Consider the following 23,873-nt stretch of genomic DNA (forward strand, 5'->3'; position numbering starts at 1 on the left):
GGCCACAATTCAAAGTGTTACTCTGATGAGCTCACCATGCCTATGACAGGACTGCTGACAACTGGGGAGGGAGCAGTAGGACCTTGTGCAGTACTTCAGGGTTTCCCCCCACCCATCTGGCTCAGCCAATCACAGAGTTTTTTTGGATTTTGGCTAGCCTTCTGAAATAGACTTAGACCTTGATCCAGTGAAGCAGTTAAATTATTATGAGGTCTACTTGTGTAAGAAGACAAGTTTGACCTTCAGCTATGCATTTCTTGGATGTTTTTTTCTTCTAGCAAAGGTGCAGTACAGCAATTTTAGATGCTCTACATAATTTTTTTTTTGGGGTGTGTGTGGCATAATCCAGTGAAGGGATTTAGTTATGATTAAGCCCTGTATTCCACAGTATTTTACAAAATCCAAGTAAGGGAATAATGCTGGAAAGCTAGTAAGATACTTAGGAGGTAGAAACTATCCATCCGTTTGGATCTAACCATTCCAGCTGTAGACTAAAAATCATTTTCAAATATTGGAACACAGGAAGGTCCCTTATCCTGAGTCAGATCATTGGTCCACCTGGTTCAGCACTGTCTACCATGACTGGCAGTGGCTTTCCAGGGTTCCAGGTGGAAGTCTCCCCCAGCTGTACCTGGAGGCATGGGATTTGGGGCCTTCTTCATGCAAGACAGCTGCTCTATCACTGAGTTATGGCTCTCCCCCAATGGTTTCATGGGCTTTTGTTGTTTCAGAAGATAAAAATACTTCAGAACAATTTGCAGAAGTATATTTGGTAGGTATCCAATGATAAACTAAAGTGTGGATCTGACGTCATATAATCATTTAGATCAGTGGTGCCCAATTAGACCAGCTGTTTTTCAAAAGCCAAGCCATGGACCCCCTACTTTTGAAAAAAATTATGCCTCTAGGGTAGCTTTTGTGAAGTGAATGGTGCCACAGACCCCCTGGGTGGGTTATGCGGACCCCCAGTTGGGAACCACTGACCTTAGATAAACAGGAGCAGAGCAATGCCCTCGTTAACCTGTACTTATTATGGGCATCTACTTATACTAAACAAAAGCAGCCCCAAATTCTCATATATGGCCATGGTTAAAGCTATTGCTTATACTCTCTACCACTTGCTTTGTGCAGTTATATTTGATGCCAAACATTTTAAAAAGAGGATTCAGGCTGTTCCTGAAGAATTATGGGAATTGCAGACTTATCTGGATGCTGAGAGCTGTTCGAATATCCCAAGCACGTTTAGAGAATTGCATTTCATTGAGTTACAGTATTTATGAACGTAGCGGATGTTGTAACAGTTAAAACTGTTTAGGTTATAGCACAGAAATGTTGCCATTCTTTCTGCAGAAATCTAACCCATTTTATGCCTGCATTTGAGAGGTTACAATATTGACCATTGCCACATGCAGCCTAAGCCTATGGCTGTCTACTCAGAAATAAGGCTTACTGAATCCAGTGGGTTTTACTCCCAAGTAGGGATTGAGGGGGGATTCAATTTGCATTTGAAGGTGAACCTACCCAATTCACACTTTCTTGAATAGTATGGAGACTGAAAGGGAGCCATCCTTTCAAATTTGCATTTCTCTGAATTTTGCAATGCAGTTCCACAACCAAGTAATGTCTACAAAATAAAGTGCCCATATACAGGCATATATTGGTGAAAATAGACCGACAAAACACATTGCATTAAGGGAAATTACTTTGCGAAAATGTGTATTGTTCAACAGTACTGTGCAACAGTGCATGCACAAATGTGTATATTAGGGCACATTTGCAACAAAAAGCTGATGCATTTTCATGAGGACCTTTTATAAAAATCACAGACTGAGGTTGAGATGTTGAGAACTGAAATTCATTTAAAAATGAGAAACTGAAACAGACAGATTTGCTCACACACATGGGTATGGTAAAATTGCAGATTTGGCATTATATTGCATATGGAACTGTGTGTCAAGAAACAATGGAAAACAGAAAGGAAGGAAGGAAGGAAGAAGGAAAGAAAGAAAAGGAAGTAGTCTGTCATAATGTCATTACCAGTACACAGTGCTGATGATGTGTGGGATGTTCCTAGACTCTGGACAGGCAGAAATTGGGAGTAAGCAATGGAGTGAAATACTCCTTTACGATCCTCTTCTCTAACATCTAATCCTTGGCTACGATTCACATGAAGATGGGCAGATAATTTGAACACATCATCATCAACACCATCATTTTATTATTTATACCCTGCCCATCTGGCTGGATTGCCCCTAGATTGCCACATCTGATAGATAGTTCAATTCCATAGTTGGTAGCCTTTGGAGGTGGTTGTAAGATGAGTGACAAAGAATATGAGCACAATGCCACGATTTATGCTTCCCCTCTAGGAGGCGAGAAGTAGGACTGAGATGGTGAGGCTTTCCTTGCTGAGCAGCTATGGGGAGTTTGGTATGTGCAGGGCATTGTGATATGGAGCCTCTTGTCCCAGCCAACTCCAAGGACGCTTCCTCCAAATGCTGAAGATATACCTCTTTAGCCTAGCGTTTGGCACATGAGAAATATGCTTTCAGGGCTCACTCTTTCCCTGTGACTATAGTCAAAACAAAAAAAAATCCTTCCAGTAGCACCTTAAAGACCAACTAAGTTAGTTCTTGGTATGAGCTTTCATGTGCATGCACACTTCTTCAGATACCTTAAAGACCAACTAAGTTAGTTCTTGGTATGAGCTTTCGTGTGCATGGTATCTGAAGAAGTGTGCATGCACACGAAAGCTCATACCAAGAACTAACTTAGTTGGTCTTTAAGGTGCTACTGGAAGGATTTTTTTTTGTTTTGACTATGGCAGACCAACACGGCTACCCATCTGTAACCTGTGACTATAGTTTGTTTTAACTGTTACCATTACTATTTATTAAATTTGTATACCACCCTTCATTTGAAGATCCCAGGGCAGTTCACACCAGAAAAATACAAAATACATAATAAAACAAAAATGAAAACAAACTAATAACCCCACTCAATAAACAAATGCCACCTTATCCCCAAACCCTTAAAATATGTATACTTCCATTCATGCTCACAGTGCTAAACATACTCCTGCAGAAGATGAGCAGAAATAAAATTTTGCCAGCATTCTGAATACTCCAGAGGCATGGGAATGTGAAGCACCATGCAGGTACTAGAAAGATGGAGCAGCCTAGCAAAAGGTCTTAGCAAAAATAATACCTGCTTTTTTTCTCTCTAACCCAGGTTTCCCCAAACTAGTTTTGAATTTTAAATTATTGTAATATGCACTGGGACCTGCTGCTGAAGGATGGGTAATAAATTCAGTTGTCACCATCGTATGGGCACATGTTTTGAAATGTCCACCTTTTCATTTTCAGGGATTCTTAACAAAAGCAGCAGACTATTTATCTAATATAGTGCAGTATTGTGCATTCCAGTGCAATAGCCTGGCTGTAGTGCAGCGTCTCAAGTCTCACTGTCCCAGTGTGACCCCACCTCAGCTTGTCTGTGCCCTTCCTGTGCTCCACACACATTTGCTGCAGCACACTCAGGCCCTATCGCAGCCCATGCTCCAGGGACACGCTGTGTAGCCGTGGAATCCATGATGCTATTTATGAAGCATGTTTCCAACTTCCAGGCAGCATTTCCTAGATGTTCAAACTGCACTCACGACAAAGTTGCAAACAACAACCCCATATTCAGTTGGATGTACTTGGGGAAGTATATAAGCTACACCGTATGTAGCTTACATACATACATAGAAATTGTCGCTCCGCTTTATTAATGTATGCTAAGATGGCAGTAGTGCAACCAAGTTCAGTTTTTCCTTGCTGCATTTAGGTGATAGCTGGATCTGCTCACATGCTCAAATGTTTAAAACCCTTAAGTTGTTATCAGTTCACTAATATATGGGTAATCCACATTTATCTAAGACAAAGTGATTTATTGTGGCAGACACTCTTGTGAACTAGAACCCGCCACATCGGGTTCAAGATGTGCTAACTGTATACACCTGGGACCAGGCAGTGAAAGATAAAACTGAAGCCAAAAAGGTCATGAAATGCAAGAGGAACCTCCTGTAACATTTCTGTGCAAAACTGGAACTCCCAGCCTCGAATTTGGTTTTTAGCCACCCACCCAGGGTTGGGGGAACAGGCGACCTTGGGTGTTTTTGTTCCTCCTTTTCTTATGCATGTCACTGTGGTGGTTTCTAATCTCCTGGGTCAACCATGAGTAAATTGCTAAGCCGCTCCCTCCATCCATTGTTGTGCGGCTAACACCCTCCTTGGAGGAAGGGAGCACAAAGGTTATAAAGGAATAAATAATAAAAACGTGTGCTTTACATAGTTCTGGGAGAAGCGCCCCCCCCCCCACACCCCAACCTTTAGGAAAGCCACTTCGGTTGCCCATCTGTAAAATGGGCATAATAAGGTTTGCTTAACCCAGTGAGAGTGAACGGGCTCCTCACCAAGAAAGCACTTGGCGTTCGTTACAGGAGGGCTACAAAATGGTTAGCAACAGCCCCGCGCGTCATGGGAGCGGATGGGCTCTTTCAGCAAGAAATTCCTCGGCTCCGGACCCCCCCGCCCACCTCTCCCCTCCCCCGGGTGGAACCCCTCCCACCTCCGCTTTGCATAGCACTCCTCCGCCACCTCTGCGAGGCGCTGCCACCCCCCTCGCGCCCATTACGCTCCCGCGCACACCCACCCCGGCGCTCACTCGCTCCCAGCCCCCGGGAGCGCCTATCTGCTTCGGTCAATGGCTGTGGGTGTCTCCGGCGCTGGCGAGTGCCTGCTCGCCTTGCCCCGATGCTCGATAAGCTGCCTCGCCTTACTGGGCATGCCCGCTCCGTTTCTATATAAAACCCGCCGGAGTTAATCCCTGGACATTCCCCGGCTCCTTCCACCCCGCCCCTCGCCCATCGGATTGCGCTGGATCGCGCCGCTCGCCCGGCCTCAGCATCGCCCGCAGATCCGCACGAGAGCTGCGCTTGCCGCTGCGCTGCAACAAGGTAACGGAGGTGGGGCGGCGGGGGTGGACGTTGGGTTTCTCCCCCAGCCCCGGGTGGGTCTCGGGCGCCTTTCCCGCCCGGAGTGAGGCCCGGATCGGGGGGTTGGGGGAGGGGGCGGCGCTGGCGCCCGGGGGTCGCGCGAGCGCAGCCTGTTGCTGGAGAGGACGGGGAAGAAAGGGGGTCGGCCGGGACCACGTGTGTATATGTGTGTGAGTGTGTGTGTGCGCGCGCGCGCGGCTCGCTTGAAGAATTGCGGTGCGCCTGGTGAGCAGGGCGGACGGAGCAGGAGTCATGCCATTCCCTTCTCATGTAAGTCTCCCCTCGGTTACAATGGGCCACCTGGAATTGGTGCAACCTGTTTTTATTATGCCTGCTGCTGCCGCCGCGCGAGAAGCGCGCGGATCGCCCTGCAGGTCGCGGAGGGAGACGGGAGGCGGGTTGCGGGAAGCACAAAGCTGAGGGACGTGCAGTAAGGCTGCTGCTCTTCTGCCTGGCGGTGGGGGGCAGGGAAAGGGGCTTCTCGAGCGCCTGGCGGGGTCCCTGCTTGACCCGAAGTCCCGCCCACACGGGCCGTCTCCGCCAATCGCCCTGCTCCTGGGCGTCCCCCCCTCCTTTCCTTTTCTTTTTTAGAATTGGCTGGGGAATAAAAGCATCAAGTTCCTATGGACAAAAAAGGTTGGGCAAGGCTAGGATCCCCAGCTGATGCAACTGGGCACTGGCTTCAAGGGAGCCTGCGGGCATCTTGATGCTTACACTGGTGTAGGAATATCGGGACGCGAAATCGTTGCCCGAATTTTTTTCTCTTTTTGCTCGATTAAAACGGTCTGGAGTAACTCCCCCCACCGCCCCACGCCTGTTTTCACCTCCCCTTGCAGATTGGACGCACTATTTCTCCTGCACATAAGCAGGAGCCGAAATGGGGGGGGGGAGGTATACATTCAAAGCCCTCCCTCTTCCTCCTTGGTGTGTGCTAACAAAAGGAAGGTGGTGCCGGGAAGTGCCAAGGGCTTATGCTTAGAACATAGATGGCAGGCAACTTTCTGCATTCCCCATGGGAGTCTTGGAAAGCTTCTTTTGGCATTAAGTTAGATACACACACAGAGAGATAATTTAACACAAATACACACATGTTATACACACAGGGAGAAATTTGAAACAACCCTGGAATTCTTCCCCCTTACCAGTAATAGGAAGCCAGCTGTGCAGACTTTGTGCCACAGTTGTCCTCCACCATGTGGCTAAGTGGACTTAGGGTAGGGGACCAGAAGACCTGCATATGAGCCATTTGATCCATGCCACAGCCCAAGCTCCATGGAAGATGTGCCCTTGCCGTAATTCTTCCTCAGTGAATTTGACAATGTACAGGTATTTCTGTTTACCGTTTCCCCCATGCCTGTGGCTTAATTTCCCCCAACCAGATCAAATAGTTATGAGACATCTTTCCCCTTCTGGCTGGGGACCTGCCAAGCGAGCTCTTATCTGTGAGTCTCCAGGCTTGTGGTAGTGGGTGCTGGGGGCAGCGTGGCACAAGAAATTAAGGCAGCAGTGAGCTTGGAGAGAAGGCTGGGAAAGCGCAGCGGGTGGGGAGAACTGCTGCTTTGCATACCCAAGTCCCAGGTTGAATCCCTGGCATCTCTAGGTAGATCAGGGAGGAACCTTGAAAGATGCAGAGTTGCTGTTGATCAGTGTAGACAGTTCTGAGCTAGACAAACCAAAAGTCTGACCTGGTAAAAGGCAGCACCTTATGTCCCTAGATGCAGCCCCTGCATAAAAGTCCTAAAGAACAGGAGCGCTCCATGGGTGTCTCTCCTCAGTGAAGCTGTTGGGTCTGCAGGTAATGATTGATTAATTATATTACCTTGCAGTTGCCAACTGTGGGGAAGCCATTCCACTGTTTATATGTAAACCATTGGCTGTAAAGTATCCGGTCTGGAATAAACTTAACACAATAGGGATCTCTGTCTTTCTTCTTTGGCGATCACTCCTAGCCGAGTAAGATTGTCTTCCATGAACTTGGTCTCCGATGGACCTGTTAACAGCATTCAGAAAGTGATAGAAGTTTGTTTATTTAGGGACTTTATATCCTTCTCTTCACCACATGGTCTCAGGGCAAGTTGCTGATCGCTACACAGAGCCTGGCGTGCTCTGGTCCATGGGGTCACGAAGAGTTGGACAAGACTAAATGACTAAACAAAAACAACACAGAGTAAAAAATTTTTTTTTTAAAAATCACAATATACAAGTTCCTTTATTAGATGAACACAATGCCACTACTGTGCTTTGAGGGCTTCATCATCTGTGAACCCTGAAATTGGGGTCCCCTCCAGACCTTTTGTATGGTTTTGTAGGGCAAACCGTGTGTTTTGTAGGGCCCCCCAAACTGAGAAACTGATACATCAATCCGGAGTTTGTAGTTAACACCCAGGAATCCAACATTGTCCACTTCACACTCAAATTTCAGGGTTCATAGTTAATGAAGCTTGCTTTGAGGGTCCCCAGCATTGGTGCCCATTGCATCTCAAGTTCTCTCACCACGGAGACCCTTCTGATGTTATCTTGGGGGGCAAATGAAATGGTGCCTTGTGGTTACCACACCCAAAGGGATATGTAATCTCAGGTGAGAAAATATATTAAACTTTGGGTGGTGGCACTTTTGCATCCTGGAAAGGTAATATTAGGATGACACTCCCAAAAAAGGTTTTAGTTAGTTGACCCCCATCAAATATTTTCAAGGAATGGTAAAGTATATTTAAAGCACTAACTTCATTAGAACAACTAATGAACAGCTAATTTCATTACCTGTTACTGTGAAACAATGAAAATAGCATAAAAAACCAGTTATAACATATTGCTATAAATTTTAAGAATGGTAGCAAAGGGTCCTATAATAGTGAATAATTCACATTCCCTTTGGTGGTAATCCTGGTACAACAGTCAGCCTGCAGCTATACCTTAAACAAAATTAAAACAGAAATAAAGTAGAAGTAACTGTAAAAGAAAAATGCTGTCAAAAGTCAGTTTCTAAAGGAAGCTGTGCTAAGTAGGCAGCAGACCAGTTCTTCAAGCATCAACTCTGATTCTTAAGGCAAGCAAGATGGAGTCATGGACCGTCCTAGGTAGCAACTGTTGCTAATATTTGGAGATGCCTGCAGTTCTAGCTGGTGGCCAATGGGAGGAGCTTGGCTTTGCTGCAAGGCTTGTCCAACACAGTACTGTACTGCTTCCAGGGGTTTTATTTGGGGGAGGGGGGTTAGTCATGGTCCTTTCAGTGGGTCTCCCTCAATGCACCTGCCCCCTCCTCTCTATTATTGCTGGCACCCATTAGTTTGCCTCTCCCTCTGGGTCCTAGTGCACACCATCACATGGAGGGGGAAGACAAAGCATGTTCCTGCCCTTTTTTCTCACTGCTTGCCTGGAGAGGGCAAGTGAACAGGCAGCAGCAAAGCAGAGGAGCTGGGCTGTATAGCTCCAGGGATTGGCAAGGGGCTCCCACACCTGACCGTGGCCCTGGGTTTGGCCCCAGGAACTTCTGTGTGATCAAAGGCAACCTACCCTTCACTCTTGCTCTTGCTAAGAAACGACACCTTAATGAAATTTAAAAAAAGAATAAGGTGCCCTCTACATAGTGGCATTCTTGACTTCATGAAATAGTTGATGGCAGTCAGATAATAGACATTCAATCCAGTGCCATTCCAAGTCCTAGATGTAGGCTTGAAGAGCGAATGATTTTGCAAGTGGAGCTGAAATAAAGAATGGTCTTTCAAATAATTAAAATCCAACGTTGTTTTTCCTCGGACAAGTACTCGGACTTTTACTGAATCTACATTATTCATCACATGATAGCTGCAGCCAACACTACACAAAGTTATTGAATGATGGCAGATCATTCCCTGCTTTCACTTTAGATAGGGGCCAAACAATTGAGAAAGCTGCTGATAAGCCAGTGGTTGGGAGCAGCGACTTACCCCTTGTCTCTGGCAAGTAAGAGGCACCTCCAGGTAGTGTAGCTTTTTGGAAATCATAAAAAAATGCTCTCCTTTTTCATTCAGACAATTTCCAGAGGGGAAGTTGGGTTAGTCTGTTGGAGCAAAATCAACAAAGAACACTGTGGTGCCTTAAAGACTAATCAATCTATTGTGGCATATGCTTTCATGAACTAGAGATGAGCAGATGCATAGTAGTTAAGAGTGTCAGCTTAAGATTGGGGAGAGACCCAGGTTCAAGTTCCCCTCAGTGGGCAGCTTTGGGGCAGTCACAGTTTCTTAGCCTAAAATATGTGTGTGGACCAAGTACTCCATCTTGAGCTTGAAGAAGGAAAGATGGAATAGAAATGTCATAAATAGACCTCCTAAACATGGCACGGGACGGGGGGAGATGCAAATATATACGCACTATACCTTTAAAGCACTTTACAAGCACATTCTTTTCCGCAAAGGATTCTGGGAACTGTAGATTGTTAAGGGATGTTGGGAATTGTACCTCTGTGAGGAGTAAACTGCATTACCCAGAATTCTTTGAGGGAAATAAGGCATTCTGAATGTGCTTACAGATACAGTGTGTACACAACCCTAGTTCCATGCAAGTGGTAAGGAGTTGGAAAGCAGGTGACAGACAGAGAGAGAATACTGTCATTATGTGACCCTTGTCAGATGACACTGAGGGAATGCAGCCCTGGAAAGGAGACAAAAAGGGTTGCCCACCTCTGATGGAACAGGCTCAAGCCGCATAAGCATAGGAAGCTGCTTTGTGGAGTCAGGTGTTAACTTCAGTTTGTTTATCCAGTTTTTACTTGGGATTCATTTGATTTGAAGTAAACCTTTGTTTCTAGCCGCACTGCAGATGTGACATACATGCCACCAACCACCAAGTTACATCAGCACATTACTCAACGCCAGTTTCCCAAACAACAATTTATGAATTAGGTTTTCATAACAATGAAACGGCAAGCTAAAACTTCTGATATGAATGTTTTCCATTTTAAGGAGAGATGCAAACACATCCCCAGATGGTTTGGGGAAACCATTCTGTCTCCTGGTGGTCATTTAAACTTTACTTAGCTCGATAAAGTAGGCTTAGGGCAGTTCGGGACTAAAAGCCCACATTGCCTTTGGTAAAGTGAGTCAATATGTGCGGTTTGTCACCCAAACTCAGAGATGCCAACGGACAAGGAGAGCTGGCCTCATCTGCTCTTCGCAGCAGGTTGAGCAACAGGGGGAAAAGGGGGAAATAAATTTTTAAGATCTGGAGATCTCATCATGATCACCTGCTAATGTCAAAAGCTTTGTGGGGCCAGTAAAAAAGCGTATGTAACCTGAAGCGTATGTAACCTGAGGTACCACTGTATTGGGAATGGCTACTCACTGTGGTGGAGGGCAGCACACTACTTGCTACATCAACCCAGTAAGGTAGTCCCCTAGTAACAGGTGACATTCCTTCCTCCCTCCCCTCCCTCTCTGCTTGTCACCTAGGGCAAGGGAATTCTCATTGCCTCAAGGTGGTCCATTCAGGAGTAAAGGAACAACCAGCTGAATTCCAGCTCTCCTGCTTGGCCACCTCAGCCCATCTCCTCTTCAGATATTCCAGGTACTTTAAGAACTAATAGCCTAACCGAGAAGGTTTAACCAATGCAGGGGGCGGGAGGCAGAGGACAGCCAGAAATTCACAAATCCGAAACAGCAAGTGTCCAGAATCAAAATGAAAATTAAACAGCACACCAGGATGTTGGTCTAACCCTACACCAGGCAAAGCTAACAGAACAATGGTCTGGCATTGGTGGCAAGAGGGGCAACAGACCACATTTATGGTCTTTTATGCCAAGGTGGCTTTGAGTGACAGGTTGCTAAGCCCAGCCAATCATAGGATGGCCATGCACTTCAGGAAGGAGTGCTTCACACTTCTGGGAAAGTTGAGAGGTGGGGTGTTAACTGCTGCCGGATCTGCCCACTTCTGCTGTGAGGTGACACTGATGTGTCTTGGAAGAGGAGACGTGACTTTTCCGACTGGATGTAATAAAGAACTGGGCAATCCCAAAGTGACAGGATGGGGTGGGCAGAGCCACACTCCACCGTTCAACCATTTCTGTTTGAAGGGAAGCATGTGATGGCACAGCCCTAAAATAACCTGCACCACCCACTTTAACACAGGGATGTTTGTGCTACTGCAAGAACTTCCAGTGGGAAATAAGTTGGAGTTAACACCAAACGTCTGCCAGGTAATGTGTAAACTGCAAATCACCTCTCTTAGCAAGTTCTGCAGCAGCAAAGCAGCTGCGCAGTCCTGGCAGAAATGCAGGTGACATTTTCCCCAAAGAAAGGGATCTAAAACAAGTGAAGCCTGACTGCCTGCTCCCTTTCCTCACCTACAAAAGGTAAAGGGACCCCTGACCATTAGGTCCAGTCGTGGCCGACTTTGGGGTTGCTGCGCTCATCTCGCTTTATTGGCCGAGGGAGCCGGCGTACAACTTCCAGGTCATGTGGCCAGCATGACTAAGCCGCTTCTGGCAAACCAGAGCAGCTCGTGGAAATGCTGTTTAATTTCCCGCTGGAGCGGTACCTATTTATATACTTGCACTTTGACGTGCTTTCGAACTGCTAGGTTGGCAGGAACAGGGACCGAGCAACAGGAGCTCACCTTGTCGCAGGGATTTGAACCGCCAACCTTCTGATCGGCAAGTCCTAGGCTCTGTGGTTTAACCCACAGCACCACCCTCATCCCTTGCCTCACCTAGTGAACTGATAATTAACCTTTGGGCTTTCAGTGATTATTTAGCAGCCAATTCAAACTGATATACTTTGTAGTAGATAACAGGTTCTCTTGACAAAAATCATACAGGCAGAATTACTTCTTCCTTTGTAGATTAAGTTCAATATGTGTGTGTGTACATGGATTACAACTGTGCTTTTGCCACCAAGTACCCATTTCACATAGTTCAATTTAGATTAAAATCTTAATGGGCCCCAATTTTTTTAAAAAAACTTATTAATGGATTTACTAATGAATTAATTACTTGAGTTATTGAAGACTCAAGTAATCCTTTCTACCCTAGCTAGACTTGGAAGCAAGATTTTGCCAAATTTAGAGCACTAAGTAGGTAGAGCTTCAAGCCTTAATTGATTAATTGGTGAGATTAATCAACTAAAGCTTTAATCACAGATTAAAAATTGATCCCTGATTCATCAGTGGGACTCACAGCAAGTGAAGACTCAGGGATTTAGGATTTAAAAGACTTGCTGCTGTAGAGACTGTATTGGGGTGCTACTGCTTTTCTCATTGCTGGTGATTGTTGTCATTACTAAGCTTCGCAGACCAAACATCATAGCAGTACAGTGGTACCTCGGGTTAAGTACTTAATTCGTTCTGGAAGTCCATTCTTAACCTGAAACTGTTCTTATCCTGAAGCACCACTTTAGCTAATGGGGCCTCCTGCTGCCACCGCGCTGCTGCTGCACGATTTCTGTTCTCATCCTAAGGCAAAGTTCTTAACCCGAGGTACTATTTCTGGGTTAGCGGAGTCTGTAACCTGAAGCGTATGTAACCTGAGGTACCACTGTATAAGGCATCTTGCTGTGTTCCTGTCTAGATTGTCTATAGGTTTCGAACATGTCCATTTTAAAGCTATAATTATACTGTCACTTGGGAGAATTCCATATCCACAGATTTGATGGTGAGCACATGAAAGGAATCGTCTACCGTCAGATCAGTGGTAATTTTGTTCATTAAATTCCAGGGTACCAGCCCTGCTGTAAAACAGTGCATAGTGTCATGTTGCCAATCTGTGGAAGGGTGTGGCAGCAGTACGGCACACCAGGCATCCCTAAGCTGGGATGCTCCAGATGTTCTGGACTACAATTCCCATCATCCCCAACCAGCACCATTTCACTGATGCTGTTGGAATTCAAGTATCCTGTGAGCAGGACTGCAGCCAATACCTTTATGGTTGTGTGGGATTCATCATTGCAGAGATACGATTGCCTCTGGCTTATAAGAAACCTTGGAGCTAGAGTTGATGTATTTATTGGTGGAAATAACCCTACATGTTTGTTAATATTCTTCCAGATTCTGACTGTTTCCCAGGTACTTCTTTAACATATCTGGATGTATGGGAGTAGCATCCAAGAATAGATGGGGTGAAGAGGGAAAGTGATGCCTTACAGACCAGGGGAAAGTACAGTGGGCTGAGAGCCAGGAGGTATTTCCCCCCCTGCATGCTGTTTCAGCTCACACCTTCAATATCTCTTATGTTACCTGCAAAGGGAATGGGGATAAGTAGTCTCCATTTGCCTAATAAGAATTCATATACAGAATGTGGCAAAGAATGGGAAAGTCTAGCTGTTAAAATCCCTTGATCACAGCAAGCCCATCTGTTAGGGAATGGTTAGGGAGTGGCATTAACGGATGTTTCAGTAGTTAGTTAAATCAAGGGTTCTCAGTCTCTTGGGACCTGAAGACATATTAGTAGCTGCTGTGGGTGCCACAGGTGATGCTCAGACCCCACCTCCCTCCAAACAGGTAAAACAGTCTCCCCAAAATACAAATAAAATGGGAGGGTTAAGGGCACCACATTGGAGACCCTAGGGATAAACTAATGAGAAGTAGATAAGCTGTACAAACTTTGTTGTTGTTGTTGTTAAATGACATGCTTTTATTTTATATTTGAATCATTGCTTTGGAATAGGGAATTCAAATGGCTTCTGGAGACTTTAGCGTTTAGAAAAAAATTGGAACTAATATCCAAGAAAGTGGCTTCATCAGATCATTTCAAGATGAAGCTCAAATTGTATATAGTAGCTGGGTTTTGTTTGAATGGTGATGTTGCCTCAAATGGGTGTGTCAGAGGAGCTTATCTAGAACCTCTGAGAGCCAGGAAACAAATGCAGGAATCCTGCCTTAAATATATTTGTCTTGTTGCTTGGTCCATAGCAGTATTGGTTGCTATCAACACATCCTTCCTACGAATCAGGGGAGAAAGTTACTCTGCGCCAGAATGACTTAGCCAGTGGTACGTTTCCCCTCATGGACCATTTGAAGATTGCTATGACACTTATATATTGCTTAGTCCTACACATTTCTAAGGGTGCCATAGAATTCAAATTGTAATACAATAAAATGCAATATAAGAAATAAAATAGACAATAAAAATACAATTAAAAAACAAAATGACTGTATCTGTATCTATATATCTCTATCTACGTATTTTTGTGCTTATTGTTTTCTTATTGTTAGCCACGTTGATTTCTTTTTGAAGCTAAAGGGGGATACATGTTCCTTAAACAAACAATGTGTAGCTACACAATGCCTTTGTGAGACAGGTTAGGCTTCTGTGCAAAGGCAGTCCTGGAGAGGGAGAAGCTGCAGCTGCTCAAACACCCTTGTCTTCAAAATTATTAAAGGCACAGGAGCCTTGTAATATATTGAAGTTCTGGGTTGGTGCTACTGCCAGTTACCAGCAAGCATATAAAGGTGACGACTGTGTTTGTTGCACGAAAAGGACTAGATGACCTTGGCACCATGATGCAGTCTTGCAGGAAAGCATCGTGGAGGGTTAGAGGCCAAGATGAAGCTTGCTTTTCTGTAATAATGTATTGATGCTGCTGCTGATATACATTAGGGAAATGGAGAAACTCGCATCAAGTTAACTTTCATTTGCATACTTCATTGGCAGAGCATTTGTGCGCAAGTACCGTACTTTTGCGTCTATAAGACGCCCTCATGTATAAGACACCTCCCCCCTGGTTTTGGGGGACTCAATTTTAAGAAAATGAGGGGAGAGTTGAGCTTCTCCCCCCACGCAACTGTGGGCAGGAAACACGCCCTAAATCGTTCCCTGCATGCAGCAGCATCAGGGGAAGTTGTGCTCCCGCTGGCTTGTGGGCACGCCGCTTCTCCCCCCCATGCCACTATCTGTGTATTGGATGACCCCCGTTTTTGGACACAATTTTTGAGTCAAAAAACATCACCTAATAAACGGAAAAATACGGTATGTAGAGATGGGTAGGCAATAAGGCACACTTAATTTTTCAAATTCCAAAAAATGAGGGGTGCTAAAAAGTTGTACCATGACATGGGAATTTAAAATATATTTTGGTTAAATTAATATAATTTATTTTTGTTTGCTAAGTAAAATGTGTGTTAAATTGCATATAAGTAATTAAAAATGATTGCCAAGTACTTGCAGTAAACCTGCCATGTTTACACCCCCCCCCCCTGTTGTCCTTTCTGGCAGCTGGGCAGCCTTCTCTTGGGGACTGGGGCAATTGTTATCTAGTGGGACAGGAAAGCCACGGACAGACCAGATAAAATGGAGGCCTTGCATGAACCTTCTGAGCCAGCAGTAGTAGACCGAGGAGGAAGGGTGGGTGAGCATGTTAGTTTAATCCTAACCTCATCCCATGCCCCCTTAATCTTCTTGAATAACTGGGAATTTCACAGCTCACTGATCCCCAGGGCACTGCTCAGAAAACAGCCTGGCCTGTATACACAGAGCAGGGCACTTGCCTGGCACCAAAACACACCCAAAAGCCCAGCACAGAGCCCCAGGCACATACCAGCTGCAAGTGTTTTCTAACTGTCCTCTCTGTGCCAAGCTTCATTGTGGAATAGGGATGAGCACAGCACTGTTTGATTGCTGTCAGTGCTGGTCAGCTGCAATCCTCAACACACTTACTAGGGAGTAAACCCTGTTGAATGCAGTGGGAAGCATACATGGGGTTGCCTTGCTTAAAACTTACAGCCTTTGTTCTTTGATATGTGCACACGCAAGACAAAAATGGGCATTGAAAAATCGTAACAGATTGTCAGTTCTTAAGTAATCAAATGTTCTCTTTTCAGTATGGACTAAAGAAGCATGATTGATTTCAAGATGGCAAGTTAAAAGCCAGATATCCTCTTGGTCATGGGTGTAGTGAGGGCAGCAAATCAGGCAGTGTAGTTCCATTGTAGCGTCTCCCTGGCCCTTGCACCTTCACAGCCGAGCACAATAAAGTGTGTCATTTCACCATTCATAACCCCGCTTGGAGATGGGATAGCCCTGGGTCACAAGCAGTACAAAAATATATTCACATATCTCTTTTTTCTTCTTTCCTTGCAGCATCTTCACCTGGAATGATGGTGAGTCTAGCCTTTCTTTGGCTTTTGTCTCCTCACACCTTATATAGCTCCCATTTGGACCTTATGGTCCCTCTTTGGGGAAACTCAAAACAGCAGTAATTCGAAAATGCAGCATATCTGAATTACTGTTCCGTAACTCCCTGAGGATGAACCAGTAGAGAACAAAACACATTGGTTCAGTAGGCCTTTTTCCTGTCTACTCTGCTGGGGGTGTTTTTGGTTTTGTTTCCAGGTACTTGTTCGTAAGACCCATTTTTGTTGAAATCCCTCTGTTCTGGCCAAAATAGCCTCCTTTTTTTGTCTCTCATTGAGACATGTTTATTTTTGTAACGGTTAAACAACATGAAGAGAAAAAAACCTGTTAGATGTAGTCTGGGCAACACCAGAACTTGGCTAGTACCATCTTGCCTTTCTATGTGAAAATTCTTCAGTTCTCCCATGGGTTCCCAGCCTCTTTAGTCCTCCATGACACTGAGGATAAGCTACTCAGCCAGCCAGTGCCACATTGCAGCAACAGACCCTTGAGCACTGTTGTTGTTAAAATGTCTATACCACCCTTCATCTGTGGATCATAGGGCAGTTTACACTCTCTCTCTCTCTCTCTCTCTCTCTCTCTCTCTCTCTCTCTAAATATAATGTAACATAATAGCAAATAGAAACAATAACCCCCACAGTTTAAAAGATCATAGATCAGTAATGGCCAAACTTGGCCCTCCAGCTGTTTTGGGACTACAACTCCCATCATCCCTAGCTAACAGGACCAGTGGTCAGGGATGATGGGAATTATAGTCGCAAAACAGCTGGAGGGCCGAGTTTGGCCATCACTGCCATATATAATTTAACTAGCCAAAGGCCTGGGAAAAGAGCAATGTTCTCCACTGGCTACTGGCAGGAATGATCTTCTCCCCATTCCTTTGGTGGGATCTATGCTGTGGCTAAGTTCCTTCTCCTTTTCCAGGCCTATTTCCCAACTCTTTGTCTTTCTCTTTCTGCAGCTGTCTCTGGACCAGATCCACACAGAGCCACCTCCAACTCCCAAGGAACTGGATTGGGCAGAACAGGGGTTTCTACCACCCCTGAGCCCCTTGCGCTGTGCCTGGCGCCGGGATGTGCCTCTAGACTGCAAGATCAGCCCTGAGGATGCACAGGCCCGGGCCTGGACAGCTTACTACTATGACCTGCTGCAGTGCACCTTGCAGCAGGAGGGGCTCCCAGAGACAATTGACCACACAAAGGAGCCTCGAACAGGTGAGTCCTTCTTTGGCTGGATGGCTGCTGTTTCTCTCCTTTAACCTGGAATGTGTCAGAGCATCCGCATTAATGGTAAATGTGATAGGTGGATCACATGGTGGCATCATCACCATTTCCACCTCAGTGCTTCATCTGAATCCATCTGTAGAATGACTCTGGGATATGGGCTGTGGCTAAGAGAGCAGAGTTAATTACCGTGATTCTATCTTCAAATCCCAGCATGTGGAGTTCATGGAGCTGGGACATTAGGATTCCGAGATCTAGTATGAGAATCAGGTCACCAACTCATTTCTTTTCTTTCCCAGGGTTTGGACCATCAGACATAACCATCTGTGTCTTGGGCTCTCCCACTTCATACTTGTCTGTGCTTCTGGAAGGTGGCAACCAGTGTCCTGGTGAGTTCCATCCTAATGCCATAGCCAAAAGCCTTAGGTCGTCTCTTTGCCTTGGCTCTGCTGGGTGACACATTCATCCTTACTCATGGCTGGTGAAGTACTGAGGAGTCCAGTGGTGTCCCACCTCACCTCACCCAGCAGGACCACTAGGTTAAAGCTCCCACAGGCAGTCAAGGAATTTCCAAAGCTTTGCCTCCCACTAAAGCATCTTGCCAGTAAGAGGCAACTAGCTTTATTCCCTTTCTCCTCAATAGAGGAACTGAGCAGTGCTTTCCACTAGAGGCAAACCAGGAAATCTGGAGGGAAGGAGAGACGGGGCTGTCTTTTTGCTTCCTTGCCACACAGGACCTTAAAATCCAGTGGAGATGGTCTCCCAAGGTGACACCATTTAGCATTTTTGAAGGTCACTCTGGTGAGTCACACCCCATTTTTGTACATTCTCCTTAAGGGAAGGGGGCTAAATGTCATTATCTTTGGTAACCAGGAACCATTAAACTCTGAATTGGGGGGAAACTGTCTGTGAGGGGCTGCCTGAAGAGGTTGCTTGAATCCTCAAGTCTTGACTGGCTGCTGGCTGGGATACTTACTACTATTTTGTTTCTGAAACAGAAGCTGTGCAGCTTGAATTGTATTGAACCAGAGCTGCTTACCGTTTTGAGTTACCATACAGAGTTCCACCCCAGCTGGTGTCTGCAACTGAATTTATCCACTTCCTTTGGGGTTTATTCTTTTCTTTTAGCTTAAATTTCATCTTCAGGAACTTTTATCTCACTGGATTGCTTCACTTGCCTGTATGCCAGCTGAAGGCACCTGGAATTAACGTTCGTCACAGCAAGCAGTTGTTATATACCTGCTAGGGCTGGGCGACAACTGGTTTTCAATATTGCGATATGTCACCAGCTAAACATTGTGATATATCGATATATCATGATATCTGAAATAAGGAAATACACAGAGGCGAAGAGAACAATGTCCTGGCAACTGCTACTACTTAAGGGTCTAAAACTGATAAATAATGATACTATCAATCACCTCATGGTCACTTTCAGCAGCAGGCAAGCCAAAATGCATCCAAATGACACTTGGTTTTGGGCTTGGCTACCAAATGGTGGTATTCAGGACAATCCAAAGTACGGCGATGAGTCATATTGAATACAAATAATCTGCTAGGTGGCGGCAGCAGCAGTCTGGCAGTGGCAGAATCAACAACGGGGGTGGGGGTGGGGAGCAGCGGCAGCCTTGTAGCAGGGGCACAATAATCAGCAGCCTGTGAAGCCTCGTTATGGCTGTGGGCAGGGGGTGGCAGAAGTGGCAGCAGCCTGCAAGGCCTTGTTATGGCGCTGGCAGTAGCGGCGGCCTGCAAGGCCATGTGGTGGCAGCAGGAGACAGTGGCAGAAGCAGAGGTGGCCTGCAAGGCCTTGCTGAGGTGGGCTGCCACACCTTCTGCCAACGCCTCCCACTACCTCCAGGAGGACTTGCAGGCCACGGTCACTTCTTGCCACCACGGTGAGACCTTGCAAGCCCCACCTCTTGTGTCGCTACGAGGCCTTGCAGGCTGCCACTGCTGTTGCCGCCACCTCCCATTGCTGTTGTAAGGCCTCACAGGATGCCGCTGCTGCTGTCACCTCCTGTCACTGCTGTGAGTCCCTGCAGGCCACCTCTGCTTCTGCTGCCAAATCCTGTCACCACTGCAAGGCCTCGCAGGCCAGTGACATTACTGCCACTACTTTCCGTCACTACCATGAGACCTCACAGGCCGCCACCTCCTGCTGTCACCTCAAGGCCTTACAGGCTGCCGTCACTAATGCCACCACCTCCCAATAACTGCTGTGAGTCCTTGCAGGTGGCCACCACTACTGCCACTGCCATTGCTTCCTTGAGTCCTCACAGTCCGCTGCCACTAGTGCCGTCACTATCACCACCGCAAGGCCTTGCAGTCCACTGCTGTTTCTGCTGCTGCTGCAAGGCCTTGCAAGCTGCCACCGCTACTGCTGCCGTTTTTGTGTGTGTGTGTGTTTTGCTGTTGTGAGGCTGTCCTGTTCGCCTCTGTATAGTTCAATCCTTATTTTAGACATTGTGGTAGATTGCAATATTTAGCTGGTGATAACACTGCAACATTTAGCAGGTGATATTATGAGGTTTAGTTGGTGATATTGTGAGCTTTAGGCTGCTGAAAACATTTAGCTGGTGAGTTATCACAACGAAAACCAGGTATCGCCTAGCCCTTAAACACATTGTGATTTGCGATATATTGCTAGCTCAAATATTATGAAACAATTATCACAATGTGCACTTCAAACCAGTTTTGGACAATATACCTGCCTAATTCTTCATGTTTTGTCAATTTATTATGGAAAAGTTGCATGTGTTTAACACAGTTATTCCCTCAAAACTGTACACTGGTTCAAACTGAGCGGCTACATTATGAAGGTACTTTAGGTCCCAATGATTGTGACAGACGAGCCATAATCATATGCAAATAGTGAACTGGGGTGTTGACTATGTAGCTGAAATAGAACTACTGAGAGATAAGAAGGGAGTGTCAGCATGCTCAGAGCAAGCCCAAGGTTTGCTGAAATAGAAAGAGAAACTTCAGGGGAGGAAACCCCTAAGGGGACAAAAAATGCAGTCAGCCCAGTGAGGACTCTGTATGCTCAGTAGCCCTGCTGAGTGTCTGGGTGTGGATAGGGTGGAAAACCAGAATGAGGAACCATGGAATGGAGTAGCTTGAAAGAAGGCCTGGCTGGTTGGCTGGCTGGAACACTGAACAGCAGCACTTCACACTGCAGCATTTTGTTGCAGGTCACAGTTGTATGTATTTTATTCATTTGATTGCGGTACTCTGGTTAAAAGGGACAGAAGTGGGGGTTTTAAAATAAAAAAAATAAATACATAACAGGAACTAAACTTTGCTCCCTTCCGTCAATAAGCTCTGTCCCTTCAAGCACATTTCTCTCCCCTTTGGCTCACTTGCAGCATATGAGCTGGGTTAGAAGGAAATAGTCTCAAACAATGGAGTAAAGCAAGTTAAGACAGGGAAGGGAAATGTTTTTGCTTTAAAAATAGACTTTCTTAATAGTTCAGGGAGACATCCGAATAAAATACCAGTGGATCTCTTGTCGCATCTAGTTTGGCTCAGACTGTGGACTCAAGCCTTAGAAATCAACAGTATATTATTTGTACCCAACCTTATGCTGCCAACTGTCATCTATAATAAAGGGTTACAGTTTTAATATGTCATAACCTTTTGTTCAATACTGCCTATTTCACCAGAAGCATACTGAGGTCTGGAAAGTGTGTGTTTGCTTACACACACGTACACACAACCCACACACTGATGAAAAGGAGTCTTAAAAAGCAAGGCAAAGAAAATGGAAGAGCCACAATACATTATCAGAAAGACAGTAGTAGTTTTTTTCAGAGGGATGAAGGTTGTTGCTTGAGATCTCCACTTAAGAGTATGTACACTTATCACAATTCTGCCACTGGTAAGCAAGTTTTATAGCAGTTTTGAAAACTTTTATAGCAGTTTCAAAACAGTGGAACAAAAGAAATATATAGAAAGCGATTCTTTGCTCATATTCCTTTCGAACTTTTAAAATTGGTCTGATTCAGTCTCTGTTCTTGCTGCAACAAAGTGACATGGTTACTCTGCAGAGCCTGTAGTATCTTGCTGCAGAAACAGCTGTGAGAACCATTGCAAAGTCTTATCACTCTCGCCCCCCCCCCAGCCACCCATCGAGTTTTACGTTCATCCTGGTAGCTCTCACACTCCACATAAGGTTGGGGACTAACAGTCAAGCTCTAATGTCATTACACTTCACATGTAATCACATGATTAGCATTCATGGAATTAATTAATTTAATACACATTTTAATAAATAAAAATACTGTTTATACCTACCGTAATTGTAGAAATAAAGAACATGACTATACAAAGACGTATCTACACGTTAGGCCCTTAACATTGCCAAACTTTTCTTGTTTCAGCCACAGAGTTTATACAGGTGTAAATAACATTCTGTAGCCAAGGGATCAGTGCCCCTTTCCCAAGCTTCAATTTTATTTGGAACTGTGGCATGTGGGGAAATGGTTAAATATTCTTTCCTCCTCCCCTGGCTGCATCTCCAGTCATGATTGCCTTCCCCCTCCTCAATTGCAATTTAGGGTGGAAAATAAAATAAATGGGTATAAAGGCAGCACCATTTGGAAAAGGGAGGGTTGATTAAACTGATAAGAGTGGGTTCCTAGAGAGGGGAGATGGACCATAGAGAAGGAAATGGTTAGAGCACAATCTATGGAGGCCATTACCAAACTGTAGGCTGGAAGAGCTGGATTATGGGTAACCTACGCCTGAGGAAACGGTGCAGCTGTTCCATTGTGAGAAAAAGTAATGGAAGCTGACTTTTTGATCAGTGGCATGCAAAAGCCCTGTTAAAAACAAGTCAACTCTATGCTCAGCATAGAGGCAGTTCCAGAAGATGGGGAATTTGCAATCACAATTCCTATACAAACAAAACAGACAACTTGATAGATAAAAACAAACTATTGCTCTCTCAGCCTTATTGAAGTGACATGTGCACTGGACTGGGTCTTTTTCCCCAACCCCGTGAAATCTGTTTCAATCATGACAAATTTTGATTTACCGTATTTTCCCCCCCGGGCGCGCAAGGCTTGCGGGTGGCAGCCTGCAGCGCGGAGTACGGGGCACCCTCCGGAGGACGCCACGTGCTTCGCGCAGGTGTCCGCAAGCCTTGCGCGCCCGGGGGAACTTCCCCCGGCATGCAAGGCTTGCGGGCGGCAGCCTGGAGCACAGGGCGCCCTCCGGAGGACGCCCCGTGCTTTGCGCAGGTGTCCGCAAGCCTTGCGTGCCCGGGGGAGTTCCCCCCGGGCGCGCAAGGCTTGCGGGCGGCAGCCTGCAGCGCGGAGCACGAGGCGCCCTCTGGAGGATGCCCCGTGCTTCGCGCAGGTGTTCACAAGCCTTGCGCGCCCGGCGGGAGTTGCTGCCGGGCTCACAAGGCTTGCAGCGGCTGGGGGGGAAATGAAATTTTTTTATTCATCCCCCCCCCCCAAAAATGAGGTGCGTCCTATGGGCCAGTGCGCCCTATAGGGCGAAAAATACGGTATATATCTGAGCCAGCAATATAATTATTGTATTTACAAGTAGTACATTGTAACAGACCACTTCATTACAAACCCGGTGCCTGAAATTCATCAGAATGCAGTCTCTAACTGCAACCCTGTCTCAACCAAGCTATCTGGCTGTGCATGCTTTTTAGAGACTCTCTTGGGCAGCTGCTGCGCTGTATTCCTGGCATTCTTCCCGTCTCCTCTCAGAGGCCGAGACGGGCTGGTGGTAACCAGAGCTCTTGTGGCAGCTGAGCTGCTCAGATTTCCCGCTGGCTAAAGTGCATATAGAAGAACAGGGCTGGAATAAACCAGAAGGTCAACTCTCCAACCTCCCACACCAAGGCACAATCCCTCCACCCTTCAGCCTCCCATAGGGCTTGGCAACTCTTTGTTCGGATCAATGAATGCTCTGGCAGCATTTCTGCTGGGATTCCGAGGGCTAATTCACACTTTAAAAGTGCTGGATTCTCAATGGCAGAATATACATGCAACATTGGGTTCTGGGAAAGGATCAGGTACCATTTCTGTGTTCAGGGCATGGAAATCCAGCCTCTAAAATGCACACAATCTGCTTGCAATTAAGACTTCATCATATTTTTATGTTGCTGTTTAAACTAGAATTGTGTGTGTGTGAGAGAGAGAGAGAGAGATCGTTCAAAAGATGACCTCTGTATTTTGAAGCCAGACTGGACAGCTCCCAGCTGCAGGGAAAATTAAAGGTGTGGTTTGAGAGCAGGGCGTATCCAAATAATGCCCCCCCTCCTTTTTTATGTTCTGAAAGTGCTGTGGTTTCCTAGAGCTAATAACTAGCCCAACCTATGAGCACTTGTAGAACTGAAATTATTCAGTCTCTTTCCCAGCTGACAGAGTGGCTTCTGTGGCCTCGTAGCTTTCAATCATCTATCTGCTAAGGTGGCAAGGAAATGAGTCTTAATAATGGAAAGGTCTGCACCCGAAAGTCTTCTGGTCCTGCAGTCCAGCTTGATGTCCAG

General features: G+C 45.8%; 1 protein-coding gene and 1 long non-coding RNA gene across 7 annotated transcripts in view; one reads left to right on the plus strand and one right to left on the minus strand.

Moving 5' to 3' along the window:
• Window positions 1-2,198: 2,198 nt before the first annotated feature.
• LOC144328766 (uncharacterized) lies at window positions 2,199-4,602 on the minus strand. The gene is made up of 2 exons (XR_013394075.1): window positions 2,853-4,602; window positions 2,199-2,566 (listed from the first exon to the last, which is right to left on the minus strand). It is a non-coding gene; the product is annotated as an uncharacterized LOC144328766 (long non-coding RNA).
• Window positions 4,603-4,641: 39 nt separating this feature from the next.
• The window catches only part of CARNS1 (carnosine synthase 1), a 33,407-nt gene continuing 14,175 nt past the window's right edge, over window positions 4,642-23,873 (plus strand). For 2 of the 6 annotated variants that reach the window (XM_028739881.2, XM_077933437.1), the window contains exons 1-4: window positions 5,208-5,308; window positions 16,086-16,105; window positions 17,101-17,353; window positions 17,662-17,751. In XM_028739881.2, coding sequence (XP_028595714.1) covers window positions 16,100-16,105; window positions 17,101-17,353; window positions 17,662-17,751 — 349 coding nt within the window. In that variant the 5' untranslated portion in view covers window positions 5,208-5,308; window positions 16,086-16,099. Of the gene's footprint in view, window positions 5,000-5,207; window positions 5,309-10,467; window positions 10,583-13,918; window positions 13,998-16,085; window positions 16,106-17,100; window positions 17,354-17,661; window positions 17,752-23,873 lie in introns of those variants that run through there. The other 4 variants (XM_028739891.2, XM_028739873.2, XM_028739898.2 and 1 more) reach the window with 4 other exon arrangements.

This window comes from Podarcis muralis, chromosome 1 (genome assembly GCF_964188315.1).
Source record: "Podarcis muralis chromosome 1, rPodMur119.hap1.1, whole genome shotgun sequence".
In the NCBI taxonomy this organism is placed as follows: domain Eukaryota; kingdom Metazoa; phylum Chordata; class Lepidosauria; order Squamata; family Lacertidae; genus Podarcis; species Podarcis muralis.